The 18,214-nt window shown below is 44.3% G+C and overlaps 1 protein-coding gene across 11 annotated transcripts in view; it reads left to right on the forward strand.

Moving 5' to 3' along the window:
• The window catches only part of PHF21A (PHD finger protein 21A), a 198,121-nt gene that overhangs the window by 154,389 nt on the left and 25,518 nt on the right, over window positions 1-18,214 (forward strand). For 7 of the 11 annotated variants that reach the window (XM_029060259.1, XM_029060253.1, XM_016227504.3 and 4 more), the window contains 3 exons: window positions 1,330-1,545; window positions 14,161-14,412; window positions 16,378-16,467. In XM_029060259.1, the coding sequence (XP_028916092.1) occupies window positions 1,330-1,545; window positions 14,161-14,412; window positions 16,378-16,467 (558 nt within the window). The remainder of the gene's footprint in view (window positions 1-1,329; window positions 1,546-14,160; window positions 14,413-16,377; window positions 16,468-18,214) is intronic. The other 4 variants (XM_029060261.2, XM_029060258.2, XM_029060260.2 and 1 more) reach the window with 2 other exon arrangements.

Raw genomic sequence — 18,214 nt, forward strand, 5'->3', positions numbered from 1 at the left:
CCATTACCACCACCATCACTTTGTGAAACACTACAATTTTAAAATCTCAGCTTGATTTTAATCTCAACTTCTCCCAAGCACTCGAATTTGCAGTTCCTATCTCAGCTAGCAAGTCCTACTGGCATGTCAGAATAATTATATGTATTTTCATTAAATATCGTCATGTTTTTGGTTGTTGGCTTGGGGGTTTTTTTAGCATAAAATTAAGAGCGTTGTTTTAAAAGCTGCGTGGTAGGCTTTCTTCTCTTTTTAAATCCACTGCATGCTTTTTATTGGGATAGCCGTGGGAGACCTGTGAATAAAAATCAATAAGGGCAGTGCTCTCTTCCAAATAGCACACTGCGCTTGACTGTTCCTGATCACCCTGCTGACTCGAAGGGGTCTCCTTGCCCAAGTCATATAGCTTGCTTTGCCTCAAGGGGTTTTTTTTCTGTTGTTTTCCTCCTAAAATGGTATCTTTTAGGTGCTTAGTAAGTCACTTTACTGAGCGCTTGGGTAGATCCAAGATAAACAGTTTGGACACATTACCTGTCCTACATGGATCTCACAGTCTTAATCCCCATTTTACAGATGAGGTAAATGAGGCACAGAGACTGTAAGCCCATCGATGGGCAGGGATTGTCTCTATCTGTTGCTGAATAGTACATTCCAAGTGCTTAATACAGTGCTCTGCACATAGTAAGTGCTCAATAAATACTATTGAATGAATGTGCCCACGGTCACACAGCAGACCAACAGCGGAGCCACGTGTAGAGCTTAGGTCCTCTGACTCCAAGGCCCAGGATCTCCCACCAGGCCGCACTACTTCTCAGTTTATCTTTATAATAATTATGGCATTTGTTAAGCGCTTACTATGTGCCAAGCACTGTTGTAAGCAGCGGGGTAGGTACAAGGTAATCAGGGTGCTCCACATGGGGCTCACAGTCTGTAATCCCCATTTTACAGATGAGGGAACTGAGGCACTCAGAAGTAAAGTGACTAACCCAAGGTCATACAGCAGAGTCGTGGAGGAGCCGGGATTAGAACCCACATCCACTGACTCCCAAGCTTGTGGTCTTGCCACTAGGCCATGCTGCTTCCCCTGCTTTATGTTCAACATTTCTCCTCTACCAACCTTCAGAGGGGTTTTGTGATATTTAATGACAGGGTCTACCAAGAGACAGATGCAGTGAAGAATTCGTTGAGCATTGAGACCTTGTTCCTCTTTCTTAGACGGCGATAAGCGGCCTAAAGGAAGGCACTTTCTATATCTGAGCGCACACTGTGTATCTGTCTTCCCCAGGCGGACCGATATTCTGACTCTTGCTCTTTCTGTTATTAATCCGGTAGAAAAGGGTCGTCGAACAGTTGCGGAAGAATCTGATCGTGAAGCAGGACCAGCCGGACAAGTTCCAGATTCAGCCGTTGCCCCAGTCGGAGAACAAACCGCCCCCAGCCCAGCAGCAACCTCTACAGCAACTTCAACAGCAGCCCCAGTACCACCATCACCACCATCACCACCAACAGCAGCCCGCCGCTCCCCCACCTAACCTGACCGCATCCCAGGTAAAAGTGCTGAGAGAACTAGGGGTGACCAGGAAGGGTGCTTTCGGGGCGTATGGGCTCATTGTGCTCCGTACTGTGGAGCCAAGATGCATACCAGTCCCCAACCATCCCTGCTCCACCGTATCCAGTTTTGAGAGGTACCTTGCTAACCTTGCTGTATTGTGCTTTCCCCAGCGCTTAGTACAGTTTTCCACACAAGGAAGAGCTCAGTAAATCCCACCGATTGATTGATTCCAGTCCCTAACACAGCTGCATCATATCATTTCTTAATAACCCTGTCGTACTTTCGCAAGTGCTTCATACAGTGCTCTACACAAAGTAAGAGCTCAGTAAATCCCACTGATTGATTGGTTCTAGTCCTTGACTGTGACAGCTACACCATATCGTTTCTTAATAACCCTGTTGTACCGTACTTTTCCAAGCACTCAGTACAGAGTTCTGCAGAAAGTAAGTGCTCAGTAAATCCCATTGATTGATTCCAGTCCCTCACTATCACAGCTACACTATATCATTTCTCGATAACCCTGTTGTACTTTCCCAAGTGCCCTGCACAAAGTAAGGGCTCAATAAATTCCCTTGATTGATTGATTGATTCCAGTCCTTATCACAGCTACACCATATTGTTTCTTAATAACCCTGTTGTACTGTTCTTTCCCAAGCACTTAGTACAGAGCTCTGCAGAAAGTAAATGCTCAATAAATCCCATGGATTGATTGATTGATTCCAGTCCCTGACTATCGCAGTTACATCATATTTTTTCTTAATAATCCAGTTGTACTTTCCCAAGTTCTCAGTATAGTTCACTGCACAAAGACCTCAATAAATCCCATTGATTGATTAATAGATTCCAGCCCTCGACTATCAAAGCTACATCATATTGTTTCTTAATAACCCTGTCATACTTTCCCAAGTGCTTAGTACAGTGCTCTGCACAAAGTAAGTGCTCAGTGAATCCCCTTGAATGATTGTTTCCAGACCCTGACTATCACAGCTCGTATCATTTCTTAATAACTCTGTTTACTGTACTTTCCCAAGCACTTACTCCAGGGCTCTGCAGAAAGTAAGTGCTCAATAAATCCTCTTGATTTATTGATTGATTGATTCCAGTCCCTGACTATCCCAGCTACACCGAATCATTTCTTGTATTGTACTTTCCCAAGGGTTTAAGGCAGTGCTCTGCACAAAGTGAGAACTCAGTACATCCCATTGATTGATTACAATCCCCGACTATCACGGCTGCACCATATCGTTTTTATAGGCTCTTTAATAACTCTGTTGTACTGTCTTTCTCAAAAGCTCAGTGCGTTACTCTGCCCATAGTACACATTCAGTAAATACCACTGATTGATTGATTGATCGATCGATAATAGTGATACTAATTCTAATTGGGGTCTTTGTAAAGCACTTACTGTGTACCAAGCCCTCTACCAAATGCTGGGGTAGATAGAAGATCATCATATCCCACGTGGGGCTCACAGTCTAAGTAGGAGGATGAACAGATATTGCATCCCCATTTTGAAGCAGAGAGAAATGAAATAATTTGTTCAGTGGCTTAGTGGAAAGAGCACAGGCTTGGAAGTCAGAGTTCGTAGGTTCTGATCCTGGCTCCGCCACTTATCAGCTGTGTGACTTTGGGCAAGTCACTTAACTTCTCTGTGCCTCAGTTACCTCATCTGTAAAATGGGGATTAAGACTTTGGGTCTACATGTATCTACCCCAGTGTTTAGAACAGCACTTGGCACATAGTAAGCGCTAAACAAATGCCATCATCATCATTATTATTATTAGAGAAGTGGCGGAGCCAGGATTAGAACCCAGGTCGTCTGACTCCCAGGCCCCGGGCTATTTCCCATTAGGCACGCTGCTCCTTGGGTGCTTTAAGTTGGGTAAGACTCCCCAGGGTGGGCAAGGAAAATTACATTCCTAAAAATAAAAGGTGAGTGATTTTTATCTCCAGTGGGTAGAAGAATTGTATTCAGAAAAACTAAAATTTAGAGCAGTAATTTCATTGTCAGATGCTTTGTACTCAAACCGAATTAAAGCCCGAATCAAATTAATACCTTTTGAACTCATTTGGAAATCAAAGTCGACTTTCCTAATGTCCAACCTCAGTTGATCCTGCAGTCCGAGTGCATTAGATGCCTAAGCACCTAAGCCCCAAAGTTTTTTAGGGCTTATGGTTTTTTGGACAGTCTATGGATTTAAGACAGAATTGATTGCTAAAAACAGCAACTTCCCCAAAACGTTGAACTTCGGAACAAATTTTCACATAGGAACCATGTTTTAAATGGGAAATTGGTCCTGGATCACGATAGATACCTCCCCTCACCACCCTCTTTAAGCTTTCCTTGCTTTCCCCATGCCACGTCACAGCTTGTGGAACTGATTCTTCATTTCTCCTTGGCTCCTCCCACCCCCACCTCGCATCCCCTGGAGCTAGGTCCGTAAAGAAGGTCACTATTGTAAAATTGCAACTGATATGCTGTAAAACTGAAACAGGGTGTAACTGTAGAAATGTTGTAAGTTCCAGTCATCGTCCCTCAAAGCATCTTAAACCAAGGACTGCCTATTCTCCCAAATCTGTAGATTATTTTCCTCTATAATTCCTCAGCGGCAGTTCTGCAAAATAAACCCATCTACTGATTTTAAGAACCTTAAGATCAGTTTCTGGTGGAACCGGGTATTAAAAATGGGAGCTTTAAATTAAGGAACTGTATCATGGACTGGATAATATTGATCATAGTAGTACTCTGGAGGTGTAGTAGTTAAATGTGCAGAATTTAATTCCCTCTTTTAATCAGTGGCATTTAAAAGAGTTCAAGTACTGTTTTTTCCCTTATAGAAGCTTATATCTTGGCAGGGGAAGATTATTTTAAGGAGCTGAGGAGATTGGAATCTTCATCATCAGTAATATTTATGGAGCATCAGTTTGTGCAAGGCACTGTACCAGATGCTAAGGAGAATACAAGAATATGCTAAGACAAGATCCACATCCCTGTAAAGGGTTGGGAAACAGACAACTCAAACAAAAATGAATACCTTTGCATAATCAATCATATTTATTGAGTGCTTACTATGTGCAGAACAGTATACTAAGCGCTTGGGAGAGTTCAAATTAACAATATAACAGAGGTAGTAGACATTTTCCTTGCCCACGAGTTTACAGTCTAGAGGGGCCTGCCCATGAAAGTTGAAGAAATACTAATCGATGGTACCTCTAAAGTCCAGAGGGCTTGTTAGTCTGGGATGGTTTCATTGAAGAAGCAGGTTTTTAGTAGGATTCCGAAGGAGGGTAAGGACATCGTTCATCATGTGGAGTGGGAAAGTACTGCTTAGGTGGAAAGCAGAGAGCAGTGGCTTTGAGGTTAGAGATTGGAAACTGAGAAACAAGGAGATGATGACCTGGGCTTGATCAGAGGTCGTGAGTTGGGGTGAAGTGGGGAAAAAAGGCTGCCTGGAAAGCAGTCCTTATGGTGCAGAGTTTCCATAATGATAATGATGATGATGACGACGACGACGGCACTTGTTAGCACTTACTCTCTGCCAAGCAGTGGGGTAGATAAAGTTAATCAGGTTGGACACAGTCTCTGACCCACATGGGGTTTGCAATCTAAGAGGGAGTGGGATTTAACCCCTGTTCTACAGATGAGGTAACTGAGGCATAGAGAAACTAAATGACTTGCCCGAGGTTACGCAGCAGACACATGGCAGAGCCGGGATTAGAACCCAGATCCTCTGACTCTCAGGCCCGTGCTCTTACTCCTAGACCACGCTACTTCTCACTGTACTTCGGAAAACTTCCAAAGCAAGTAGTTGTCTTGGGCCCATCCTTCTGACCAGACCCACAAAGAAAATTGATATTGGAGGACTGACCCCAGGCCCAATAGGACAGAACAGGAATTTAGGAACATTTTAACTAGATCTTAATGGGATTGTGAAGTCAGAAGGTACTGTGCAAATTTATTCACTGATTAAAGATCTGTAGAGCGTGGATTGTAGAGTCAGAGAGCCGCGTCCCTTGTAAAAAGATCGTCTTGTGTGAGTCGAAGTGACCCCTGTTCATGAGAAACTTTTAGGATACATCATCAGACTTGTATGTTAACGCTACTATTAGTTCTACATATTATTGTCGTTATTTGATAACTTTTTATGGAAGAACTTGCAGCACTCCCTTTCTGATGCATAAACAGACAGTCTTAGAAAGACTAATTATTAGCAAAGCCGGCATTGGCGAGCTGTCGTTCCAGTGGGAAGCCAGGAGAAATAATCCAGCCCCTTCAATCGAACACCTTATTATCCCCTTCTGTGTATCTGTAGAGTCAGTTCATACTTTTAATTACATAATGTTTCTTTTCGGGATGCTGAACGTGGAAACAGCATGGCCTAGAGAAGAGAGGATGGACCCAAGAGTCAGAATAATAATAATAATAATGTTGGTATTTGTTAAGCACTTACTATGTGCAGAGCACTGTTCTAAGCGCTGGGGTAGATACAGGGTAATCGGGTCGACCCACGTGAGGCTCACAGTTAATCCCCATTTTACAGATGAGGTAACTGAGGCACAGAGAAGTTAAGTGACTTGCCCACAGTCATACAGCTGACAAGTGGCAGAGCCAGGAGTCGAACCCTTGACCTCTGACTCCGAAGCCCAGGCTCTTTCCACTGAGCCACGCTGCTTCCCAAGTACCAGAAGGACTTGGGTACTAATCCCAGCTCTGCCAATTGCATTCTGTGTGACCTCGGGCAAGTCACTTCACTCCTCTGTGCCTCGGTTGCCTCAACTTCAAAATGGGGATGCCTGTTTTCTCTCCTACTTAGACTGTGATGTGAACCTCATGCGGGGCAGGGACTCTGACCTAATTAACCTCTTCCAGTATTTAGAACAGCATTTGACACTTAGTAAGCTCCTAACAAAGACCATAAAAAAACCAGTACTGTACTGTAAAGCTAACACAAACACCTCAAAAAACCACACACGTGTGTGCGTGCCCTCCCACACAAACACACATACACACACACGTGGCTGAGTTCTCATTTCACTCACATGAAAACTGCACCACATTTATCACAAGGATGTAAAAAAATCCCTAGGCAGCCAAAGTGCCCAGACCAAACTAGCCCTTCCACGTGTAGTCTCGCAGCAGTAGTTGCAGGCTAATAATAATAATAATGTTGGTATTTGTTAAGTGCTTACTATGTGCAGAGCACTGTTCTAAGCGCTGGGTGAGATACAAGGTAATCAGGTTGTCCCACGTGAGGCTCACAGTTAATCCCCATTTTAGAGATGAGGTAACTGAGGCACAGAGAAGTGAAATGACTTGCCCACAGTCACACACCTGACAAGTGGCAGAGCCAGGATTCAAACCTCTGACCTCTGACTCCCAAGCCCGGGCTTTTTCCACTGAGCCACGTTGCTTCTGTGGGCACAGAGGGTATTTGCAGTCGTGAATAAAATTCTGTAGGTGCAGGACACAGCGGGTAGCTGAATCCTTCATGCCAAATCTAACTCTGAATTTTAATTTTAAGTGGCAGTGTTGCTGTTTGAGCAGTGAACCCTTCTCCAGCAGTCCTTCCCTAATGGCTGTTGAAGTCTGTGGTGTGTGAGGCCCCTAAAATGATATTTGGGAGGAAAAAGTTTCAACCCCATTTAATTTCTTTTCCTTAACTGTAAACATTCAAGTTCTCCTCAGTATTTGTAAATTTGGGCTGTTGCAATCTGGATTTTCACGTTTGAGATCAGTGTTTGTATGAAACTGCTGTACCGTGGAAATCTTTTGTTGAATTCCATTTGGGAAAAAAAAAACCCACCAAAGAAACAAAATCACTTTAAAGTACAGTGGACATTTATGTCAATAAGTTTTCAAGTTGAAGAAAAAGCAAGGAACAGTTAAAATTCAAGTATTAGCTTAGACTGATATGGGGAATCTAAAAACTAAATCATTGAAATTTGTGAATACCTAAGATAGATTAAGGTGGGGTGGTTGGATGATGAGGTTGATGGTGAAAGACTGCATCTCAAATATGTTTTCGTTTTAAAGGCATTTGGATCCATTAGATTGTAAGTTCCTCCATTCATTCATTCATTCATTCATTCAATAGTATTTATTGAGCACTTACTATGTGCAGAGCACTGTACTAAGCGCTTGGAATGAACAAGTCGGCAACAGATAGAGACGGTCCCTGCCGTTTGACGGGCTTACAGTTTAATCGGGGGAGACGGACAGACGAGAACAATGGCAATAAATAGAGTCGAGGGGAAGAACATCTCGTAAAAACAATGGCAACTAAATAGAATCGAGGCGATGTACATTTCATTAACAAAATAAATAGGGTAATGAAAATATATACAGTTGAGCGGACGAGTACAGTGCTGAGGGGATGGGAAGGGAGAAGGGGAAGAGCAGAGGGAGATGGGGGGAAAAGAGGGTTAAGCTGCGGAGAGGTGAAGGGGGTGGCGGTTGAGGGAGTAGAGGGAGAAGGGGAGCTCAGTCTGGGAAGGCCCCTTGGAGGAGGTGAGCTTTAAGTAGGGTTTTGAAGAGGGGAAGAGAATCAGTTTGGCAGAGGTGAGGAGGGAGGGCGTTCCGGGACCGCGGGAGGACGTGGCCCGGGGGTCGACGGCGGGATGGGCGAGACCGAGGGACGGTGAGGAGGTGGGCGGCAGAGGAGCGGAGCGTGCGGGGTGGGCGGTAGAGAGAAGGGAGGAGAGGTAGGAAGGGGCAAGGTGACGGAGAGCCTCGAAGTCTAGAGTGAGGAGTTTTTGTTTGGAGCGGAGGTTGATAGGCAACCACTGGAGGTGTTTAAATAGGGGAGTGACATGCCCAGAGCGTTTCTGCAGGAAGATGAGCCGGGCAGCGGAGTGAAGAATAGACTGGAGCGGGGTGAGAGAGGAGGAAGGGAGATCAGAGAGAAGGCTGGCACAGTAGTCAAGCCGGGATATAACAAGAGCCTGTAGCAGTAAGGTAGCCTCCAAGCTCCTTTACTTTTTCTGTATGTTTCCCACGAACCTAGCGTAGCGCTACGAAGACAGTAGGCTGAGGCTACTGATATTAAAATGACCTTGGTAATCTTACCAGGTTTTGCACCATTTACGGGAATTTGGGTTGGTGAGGATAGAAAAGTAACACGTGGATTTTGAAGGGGGAATGTGTAGTTTTTCTCGTCCATTTTTCATAAATAATGGCAGTGATGAAAAACCTGACTGTGGCAACTCAAGGAACAATTTGAAGGGGGAACATGTAGTTTTTCTCGTCCATTTTTCATAAATAATGGTAGTGATGAAAAAATAAACCTAAACTGCAGCAACTCAAGGAAGAATTTCCATTTTTTCCATCTTGGAAGAGGATACCTGCAAGTAAGGAATTTAAACAGACTTAAAATATCTTCCGTCTAGGTTTTGTATTGCTTCCAGAGTCCATTAGTAAGATCTCCGCTGTGCACATCAGCTATCAACAGACCAAGGTTATTCATTTAGTCGTATTTATCGAGCGCTTACTGTGTGCGCAGAGCACTGTACTAAGTGCTTGGAAAATACAATTCGGCAACAGAGAGAGACAGTCCCGCCCCACAATGGGCTCACCGTCTAGCAGAGGTTGTTCCCTCTCTGTTGTACAGTCTGTTCAGATTGTGTTTACAAGCAAGGAATTGTGCTAGATGCATGGTTTCCTGTTGGGTAGATTTCCCTGCTTGATAAATAGCATTCATAGATCCACTGAAATATTCCTCTCAGTGGTCCAAATTTCAAAATTAGCGAAGATTGTTCCGATTGCTACCTCCTAACATGGTAGTCTTTTTTTTCTTCAGGAGTTGACAGAAGGGTTGTTGTTTTATGGAATCTCTTCATCTGACAAGTCGACTGATTTATTTCACGGCTTTCAGTTCAGCAGCACCCTAACTCACTTTAAAAAAACAAAAAGGAATAAAAAAGCTTTGACTTGTAGTTGAGTGTATCGTTTGGGACATAATGTAAACAAAGAAAGGGTTGAATAAAAGCCAGCAAATATAACTCCTCAATGATAAAGGAAAGCTTTCCTTGCTTGTCAGGTCCTGTCTTTGTTTGAATGCAAAACAGTGAAACACCGTCCCTCCCCCCAACACACACACAGAAAAAGGAAATCCAAAAGAGGTGTGCGGGATAGGGAAATGGATCCCGTCATAATAACCAACCCTCCTTCCAAGCCCATGTGCGTAACGGAGCCCATTTGGAAGCGTGTACGGGTGCGGAGCGTGTGTGTATCCTACGTGCTTTGCCGACAAAAAAACTCGATTGCAAACTAAATATCTTGCTGCTGTCAGTGTTCCTTGGTAAGCATTTGTGCTTTAACTTCCAGGTCGTCTCATGTGTCATAGAAGTTGAGTTTTATTCAAAGTTAAAGAGCCCTCTAGTGAAGCTGTTCGGAAACTGCCACTTTCTCGCAAACGTACACATCTAGAAATGCGCCTGCATTTGATAGCACCGACCTGAAAGTCCCAAACCCTACTTCCATCAAAATGTCGCCTAGGAAAATTCTCCCTGGCTAGTTGCGGGCTTTTCTGCATCTTGCACAGCTCAGGAAACCCATGTTCTTTTTCAACGCTCGGGGCCCCTGGCCACGTTAGCCCTCACCGTGTAGCTACTGTCCAATTTAAGTTCATCTGTTTAATGTTGAGTAAGACCTGGAAGCAGAACCTCTTGAATGACTGAGAACATATAATAATCATCATTATTATAAGTGTGGCATGTATTAAGCACTTATGACGTGCCAAGTGACAAACAAATGGATTTTAGAGCAAATTAAACCAAAGTGGTCTTTGGAAGGCCAAATCTCGACTTAGATTAGTATATTTTGGACACATAATCAAGAGGATTAATATGCTGGAGAAGACACTGATACTAGGCGGAGTCCGGGGAAAATGTGGAAGAGGCAGACCGGCAGCTAGATGGAGACCGTGACAACGAGAACGGAAGAACCGTTAGAAAGGTTGCGGATCATGGCAGAGGACAGGACGTTTCGGAGAGAGTATATCCATGGAGTCGCTGTGAATCGGAAACGACTCGACGGCACTTAATAAAAATGAGCCAAGTACTAAATGCTGGGAGAGGTGCAAAAGAATTGCCGGTCATGTTCCCTGACCCACACAGGGCTCACAGTCTAGGTATCGGGGAGAACAGGTGTTGAATCCCCGTTGTACAGATGAGGAATCCGAGACTTGGAGAAGTGAAGTGACTTGACCAGCCGCTCCCAGCCGGCAAGAGGCAGAGCGGGAATTAGAACCCAGATAGTAATAATAATCAATAATAGTTATGGTACTCGTTAAGCACTTGCTATGTGCCAAGCACTGTTGTAAGCACTGGGGTAGATGCAAGTCAGTCAGGTTGGTTGTACACAGTCCCTGTCCCACATGAGGCTAGCACTCTTAATCCCCATTTTACAGATGAGGGAAATGAGGCCCAGAGAAGTGAAGTGACTTCTCCAAGGTCACACAGCAGACAAGTGGTAGAGCTGGGATTAGAACCCAGGTCCTTCTGACCCCCAGGCCCGCACTGTTCCAACGAGGCTTCTCTAAATGTTACGTTAATGTCCTAAAGGGATTCATTGGAGAATTCATGTTTACCCGGGGCCTATCTTACTCACATTCATCGTAAGCCTAGGCCAGTTACACACATTGGAGAATTCATTTTTACCCAGGGCCTGTCTTACATTCATCTTTAGCCTAGGCCAGATACACAATTTCCACAAAAGTACTTTCACCTCTACTGCAGAGGAATTACGCATCCACACTGTTCAGGGAAATTTGTGTCATTGCATTGCACTAACTGGAATTCTCCTTTCAGACCTGTGAAGTCATCCAGGTTGGAGTCATCGTCTGGTGATATGGGATTACTAATACTGAAAATATTTGCCTTTTCATGCTTATAAGTAAAAATGAATACCAGAGTGATGGTTATTCTAACAAGTCCTTCAAAGATTAGCTTAAAATATAACTCTTTCCTCATTACATGAGTAACAAATGCAGTTAGCATTTATCTAATTTAATCGTCTTTGGAGACATAATTAGTCCATACTTGCTCTGAGAAGCAGCGTGGCCTAGTGGAAACAGCACGGGTTTAGGATTCAGAGGACGTGGGTTCTAATCCCGACCCTGCCACATTTCTGCTGTGTGACCTTGGGCAAGCCACTTCACTTCTCTGTGCTTCAGTTCCCTCATCTGTAAAATGGGGATTAAGACTGTGAGCCCCAGGTGGGACAACCTGATCTCCTTGTCTCCACCCCAGCGCTTAGAACAGAGCTTGGCACATAATAAGCACTTAACAAATGCCATCATTATTATTATTATTTATCTGTTAAATGGGGATTTATGAGCCTCAAATGGGGCATGGATTGTGTCCCACCTGATTAGCTTGTATCTACTTCAGCACGTAGTACAGTGCCTGGCGCACAGTGAGCGCTTCACAAATACCGTAAAAAAAGACCAGTATTATCACTTCCATGTTATAGAAAGGAAAACCAAGTAAAGAGAATAAGTGATTTGGTGAGGCCAAAAGGGAGTCAAAGTATAGATTAGTCTTCTGGAAACCCTATATTTTTCTCTCTTCCTATGCCTTTATTCCTCTAGAGATATTTTGGTGAATTTTAGTTGTGAAAATTTGTCAATTTGTAAGATCAAGTTATTATTAAAGTGATCGGTACAACTTAATTGCTTAATTACGTGCCCTGGTTAGGCATTTCAAAGCCAGGTGGTATTAAGAAGCAAGAAACTAAAATTGAGTAGGCACCCCAAGCTAAGAAATGCAGTCTGAATCACTGACCAGATATTTGATAGTCACTTTTCTGGAGGCCACTGTAAATATTTCAGGATAAGTAGAGATCCTTCAAGGGGGTTAGAGTCAAAAGAGAACACTGGTAGAGTTAAGAGTCATCCCCGAGAGTTTTGACAAAAGGGCCAGGTTTTTTTTCCTCATTCTTAATACATCTGTGCTCTCAGGTGCTGTTGGCCCACGGTAGAGTGAGCCTGTCTTTGCAGCATAAGATAATTCACCTCTCTCTAGTAGCCTGTAAGATTTTTAGAACAGTGAAGCTGCATAACCAGCTCGCCGGCCTCAGTTCCTTTTAATTGCCTATTTTCTTGCTCTCTGGCTTCAGGTACTCTTACTATCCTATCCTAGACAAGGGGCATGGCTTAGTGGAAAGATCACGGGCCTGGGAGCCAGAAGACCCGCGTTCTAATTCTGACTCTACCACTTGTCTGCTGTGTGACCTTGAGCAAGTCACTTAAATTCTCTCTGCCTCAGTTCCAGTACCCGTTCTTCCTCCTACTTAGACTATGATTCCCACGTGGGACCTGATTATCATGTATCTACCCTATGAGCATGACTCATAGTAGACACTCAACTAATACTCTGATAGTTTTTTTTTCTTTTACTCGTTCTTAATCCCTTTTATTTGGGCTCTCCAAAGAAAGTTTTCTAGTTATGAACTCTAAAACTTTCTCTGACAGCTGGAGTGCAAGACTCATATCTCTTTGGTACCGGGAACTGGTATTTCATTCATTCATTCGATCGTATTTATTGAGTGCTTACTGTGTGCAGAGCGCTTGGTAGAATAGGAAACAACAATAAACAATCACTTTCCCTGCCCACAACAGACTAGAGTCTAGAGTGGTGGAGACAGACATCAATACAAATAAATAAAATTACAGATTTGTTCATAAGTGCTCAGAACGGGGAAGAGCAAAGGGAGCAAGTGAATTTCAAAATACTGGGAGCTTGGATGTTGTGGCCTCGAAGGTATTAAGTCATAGTGAAGCCCACTTCCCTTTTCCACAGGGTGATTTTTCAAAGAAATAAAGGCACCATCCTCTTAAGCTCACTCTTGGTCCTTGTGGCAAATAACCAGGTCATTTGCTGCTTTTCCTAAAGAGAATTGAGGGGAGAGGAAACGGGCCTAATCAACAACCTAACTTTACAAAAATGACAAAATGAATACCTTCTGACAACATTCCCCTGGAGAGAATTCAGAGTTAGATCTGGCATGAGGAATTCTGCTACCAACTCTGCCCTACATCCACAGAACTTCATTCTCTATGGCAGACACATTCTTTGTCCACATCAGCATCCAATTATTGCTGTGAGATTGCACACAGAAGAATTAGCTGTGTCTGAGCACTTTGGCAGCCAAAGGATATTTGATGCCTTGATGATAAGTCTGATGCTGTTTTCATGGATAAAAAAGAAGCTAGTCATTAAAGCAGTTTAGTAGAGTGGATAGAGCCCAGGTCTGGGAGTCAGAAGATCATGAGTTCTAATCCCAGCTCTGCCATTTGTCTGCTGTGTGACCCTGGGCAAGCCACTTCATTTCTCTGCGCCTCAGTTATCTCATCTGTAAAATGGGAATGGAGACTGTGAACCCCACATGGGACAGGGACTGCATCCAACCCGATTTGCTTATATCCACCCAAGCGCTTAGTACAGTGCCTGGCATATAGTAAATGCTTAACAAATATCATAATTGTTATTCTTATTAGAGGAATTGGACTGCTCGTTTGCATCAGTACTTTGTTTTTCCCTGGAGTTAGTTAGCAACATCTCACCCAGCCTGCTGTATTTTGGTTTCTTAATTTTTTTCCTCTTTCCTTTAGAAGACTGTAACAACAGCTTCTATGATCACCACGAAGACACTACCTCTTGTCTTGAAAGCCGCAACCGCGACCATGCCTGCCTCCGTTGTGGGCCAGAGGCCCACTATTGCCATGGTGACCGCCATCAACAGTCAGAAGGCTGTGCTCAGCACTGATGTGCAGAGTGCACCAGTCAACCTCCAGACCTCCAGTAAGGTCACTGGGCCTGGAACAGAAGCTGTCCAAATAGTGGCGAAAAACACAGTGACTTTGGTAAGCCAGTAGCAAAAATCAGACGAAAAGCAGCAGCAGGTTGGGTTTGCAAGTGAGGAGGTTGGGGATATTTCAGCAGAGGACTAAAGTTATCAGTGAGGATCAGATCATTTCACCCTGAAGAAATAGGACATTTTGGCACCCTGTTGGGACTTGGTGTCGCATCCCTTCCTAGACCAAAGTTCCCTGGGACATTGATTGCTTGATTGATTTCTGACAGTGTAGTGTTTTCACCGGCTTGGTGATCAGCAGAAATTCCAGCTCTTGACCTCAGTTTCTAGAGTTTCCTGATCATCTTTGATTTAAGAAGTAGTAATAACAGCAATAGTAATAATGGTAATATTATTAGTATTAGTAATTATTGAGTGCCCACTGGGTACCATGCAAGGTACTGAGCACATGAGATAGTACCCAGAAGTTTAAAATGTGTTCCCTACCCACGAGGAGCTTACATTCCAACGGGAGACAGACGAAAATATTTCAAAATGAGATAGGTAGATTGACGGTACAATCGGTCTTAGCTATGTCTACATTATTTCTATATCTGGGTGCTGAGGGAGGGGATAAATAAATTAATTAATGTGGAAGTCTTAGAGGAGTGTTGGCAGTTAATCGGGAAAGGCTTTGGGGAATTTAGGAGACCTGGGAAAACGAGAGAAATGTGGTCTGTCATCTCGGTGGAGCCGGGGAGGGGTCTTTCATTCATTCAGTCGTATTTATTGAGCGCTTACTGTGCGCTAAGCGCTTGGTAAGTACAATTCAGCAACAAATAGAGGCAATTCTAAGCTGGAGGAACAGTGTGAACGTGGAGCTGGCGATGGGATCGTCAGGAGGGTGGTCCAGCTAGACGTTAGCTTGAGAGGACCAGAGAGAGCAAGCTGGAAAGTAGTGGGTGAAGAGAGAGCCTGGGAGCTTGAATCTCAGTCATTGAACCGGCGTCGTCTTCCAGTTCTCATTGTGGTATTAAGACCTCTCTTCTTCCCCCAGCACCCACACCTGCCCCTACATACTTTCTCTGTGCTTGCCCCCCCGCCAAGCTGTAGGATCTGAGCATTTTTACTCTGGACCAGCATTCTGGGAAAAACTTTCTGCAGGCTTCTCCTAACAGATCTGTCGGCTTTCCTCCCTTTAGATGATTAACCGCAGAAAACTCTAGAGTTGCTCAGAGCACTTTTAAAACATAAAAGACGCTAACTGGTTGGTATTGGCACACTTGTCCTCCGGTTGAACAGAGACGGCTCTCGGAAGCAGGAAGCACTCGAACCCAAATTGTTTGGGAAAGCTTCTTGGGAAAAGCCCCTTGAAAGCCGATACCCTCAAAAAAAAAAAATATATATATATATATATAACTAAGTCTTGGTTGAAAATTGCATTCTTTAGAGAAAATGACTCCCAGGGTATCTCAGGGTCAGGAATATTAAGTCCTGAATGAAGCCTAGCTGCCCGTAAGGCAAAGCGGTCCATCAAACTGAAGTGCCACCTCTCACGTGCCGAAGGCTATCCTGGACTTTCCCATATACCGAGAGCTACGAAGCTACTCCCAGTTAGATAAAAGCTCTCAGGTCAGGAGAAGGGCCATTTGTCCAGTCTACCAGATTTAATTCCACCTCCTCTATCGTGGAGCCCATTTTTGACTTTTAAAATAGGTAAGTGCAGAAGTTGAGGAGTTTCAAAGGAAATTGGCCAGGATTGCTGAGCCTGCTAAGTTCCACAATTCAGGTATGCGATACAGCAGGAGTGTGGGTAGCTTCAACTTGCAATCCAAAGCGTAGAGGAATGAGAGTGTAAGAAAACGTCCTCTAATGCAGTGTTAATTCAGGCTGTCTCAGTGAAAACCTGTTTGCAGTGAGAAAAGCCAGACCATGCCAGGAAACACTGAGACTGTTCTTTTAAGATGCCTAGCTTTGATGTTCCTCTACCGAGCCATCTCCCCTTATTTAACTGTCTCTTTAATGTTTGTTTTAGCAGGTTCAGGCAACACCTCCGCAACCCATCAAAGTACCACAGTTTATCCCCCCTCCCAGGCTCACTCCTCGTCCAAACTTTCTTCCGCAGGTGAGTGGACCTAGGGCAAATGCAGCGGAAAGGACGGGAACGTACTGTAACAGGATCCCTAAGACATGAGCTCTGTTCTTTTCACCTCGGGCTTTCTTCCAAGTGCCACAGCAGCATGTTATAAGAGCCACCAATACCTGGGAGGTTCCAGTTTCACAGCAAAATCCTCGTCTTGCTCTGCATTCCGGGGTGGGACTATCTGTTGTCAGAAGGAAAATGTTCTCTTTATGAAAGAAGTGCTCTCGAGCAAAAGCAGGAACAGTAAATTAGCACAAGAACATGTTGCCCCTTTCCTGAGGCATACATAATAAGGCTGTGCATTGTTCAGTGTAGGCCTAGCCAAGAGTGCCGCTCTCCAGACCCTGGTAAAGTTTGCTTCATCTTTGTGTTTCAGTAGGAACAGCTCAAGAGAACAAGGGAAATGACTAGAGTTAAAAACATATGCTTGGTTGTCTTTTCCAACATTTTAGATATCCCTCTAAACAAGCTTATTGCGAGGGGGAACACGTCACTCAGTCATTTGTATTTATTGAGCGCTTACTGTGTACAGAACACTGCACTAAGCACTTGGGAGTGTACAATATAACAATTTACAGACACTTTCCCTGCCACAACAAGCTCGCGTACAAGCTACCAGCATCTACCAACTCTGTTAAACTGTACTCTCCCAAGCACCTGGTTCAGTGCACAGTAAATGCTCGTAAATACGACTGATTGAAAGTTGAGGTAGAACCTACTTAGAGATAGAAGACCTTTCTAAGTAAAGGCCGCAGGAGCTGGACTGAGGCCCTTCTGGGTCCGAGCCAGTCCGGAAGTGAGGTGTCGCTGAACCACAAGCAGTCTGGGCCCAAAGGTCGCTCTTACGTGTTTGCAGTTATCCCCATCGGTTGAAGGGGCCAGGGTCCCGTGGGGACAACTAAACCGGTGTGAAAACCTTCCTCGGACAGGACGACACCCCCTAAAATGAGGTCCCGGCCAATTCTGGTTTATCCCAGGCTTGCATGTGAACCACGGTACCTCCAAAGTGCTTCCCTGTACTTCTCAGCTCCCTTTTTTTGGATCAGTGTGGAATCCAAAAGTACTATGATGGCAGCAGTGCTAAGTGCTTAGTACAGTGCTCTGCACACAGCAAGTGCTCAATAAATACAATCGAATCAATAAATTCGATTGAGTGAACCTAGCCCAAGTTGGCTCTATACCAGTCCCAACTGGACCCAGTATCCACGAGGCGGGTCTGGGCCGTGACCTTGCAGTCCTGTGTTCATAACAGTAATAATAATGTTGGTATTTGTTAAGCGCTTACTATGTGCAGAGCACTGTTCTAAGCGCTGGGGTAGATACAGGGTAATCAGGTTGTCCCACGTGAGGCTCACAGTTAATCCCCATTTTAGAGATGAGGTAACTGAGGCACAGAGAAGTGAAGTGACTTGCCCACAGCCACACAGCTGACAAGTGGCAGAGCCAGGAGTCGAACTCATGACCTCTGACTCCGAAGCCCAGGCTCTTTCCACTGAGCCACGCTGCTTCTGGTTCATCCGAATCAGAGTCTAGGCTAATGTCATAAAGAATGGAGGGAAGAAACAGCAGTCAGTTTTACCAGTAGAGGTCATTTAGTTCTGCTCTGCAAAGGGAGCAGAATAATAATATCCATAAAAATAATGATGATGATGGATTTGCCAAGTGTTTAATCTGTGCCAAGCACTGTTCTAAGCACTGGCATAGATACAGGGAAATCAGGTTGGACACA

Source organism: Ornithorhynchus anatinus, chromosome 3 (assembly GCF_004115215.2).
Source record: "Ornithorhynchus anatinus isolate Pmale09 chromosome 3, mOrnAna1.pri.v4, whole genome shotgun sequence".
Lineage (NCBI taxonomy): Eukaryota > Metazoa > Chordata > Mammalia > Monotremata > Ornithorhynchidae > Ornithorhynchus > Ornithorhynchus anatinus.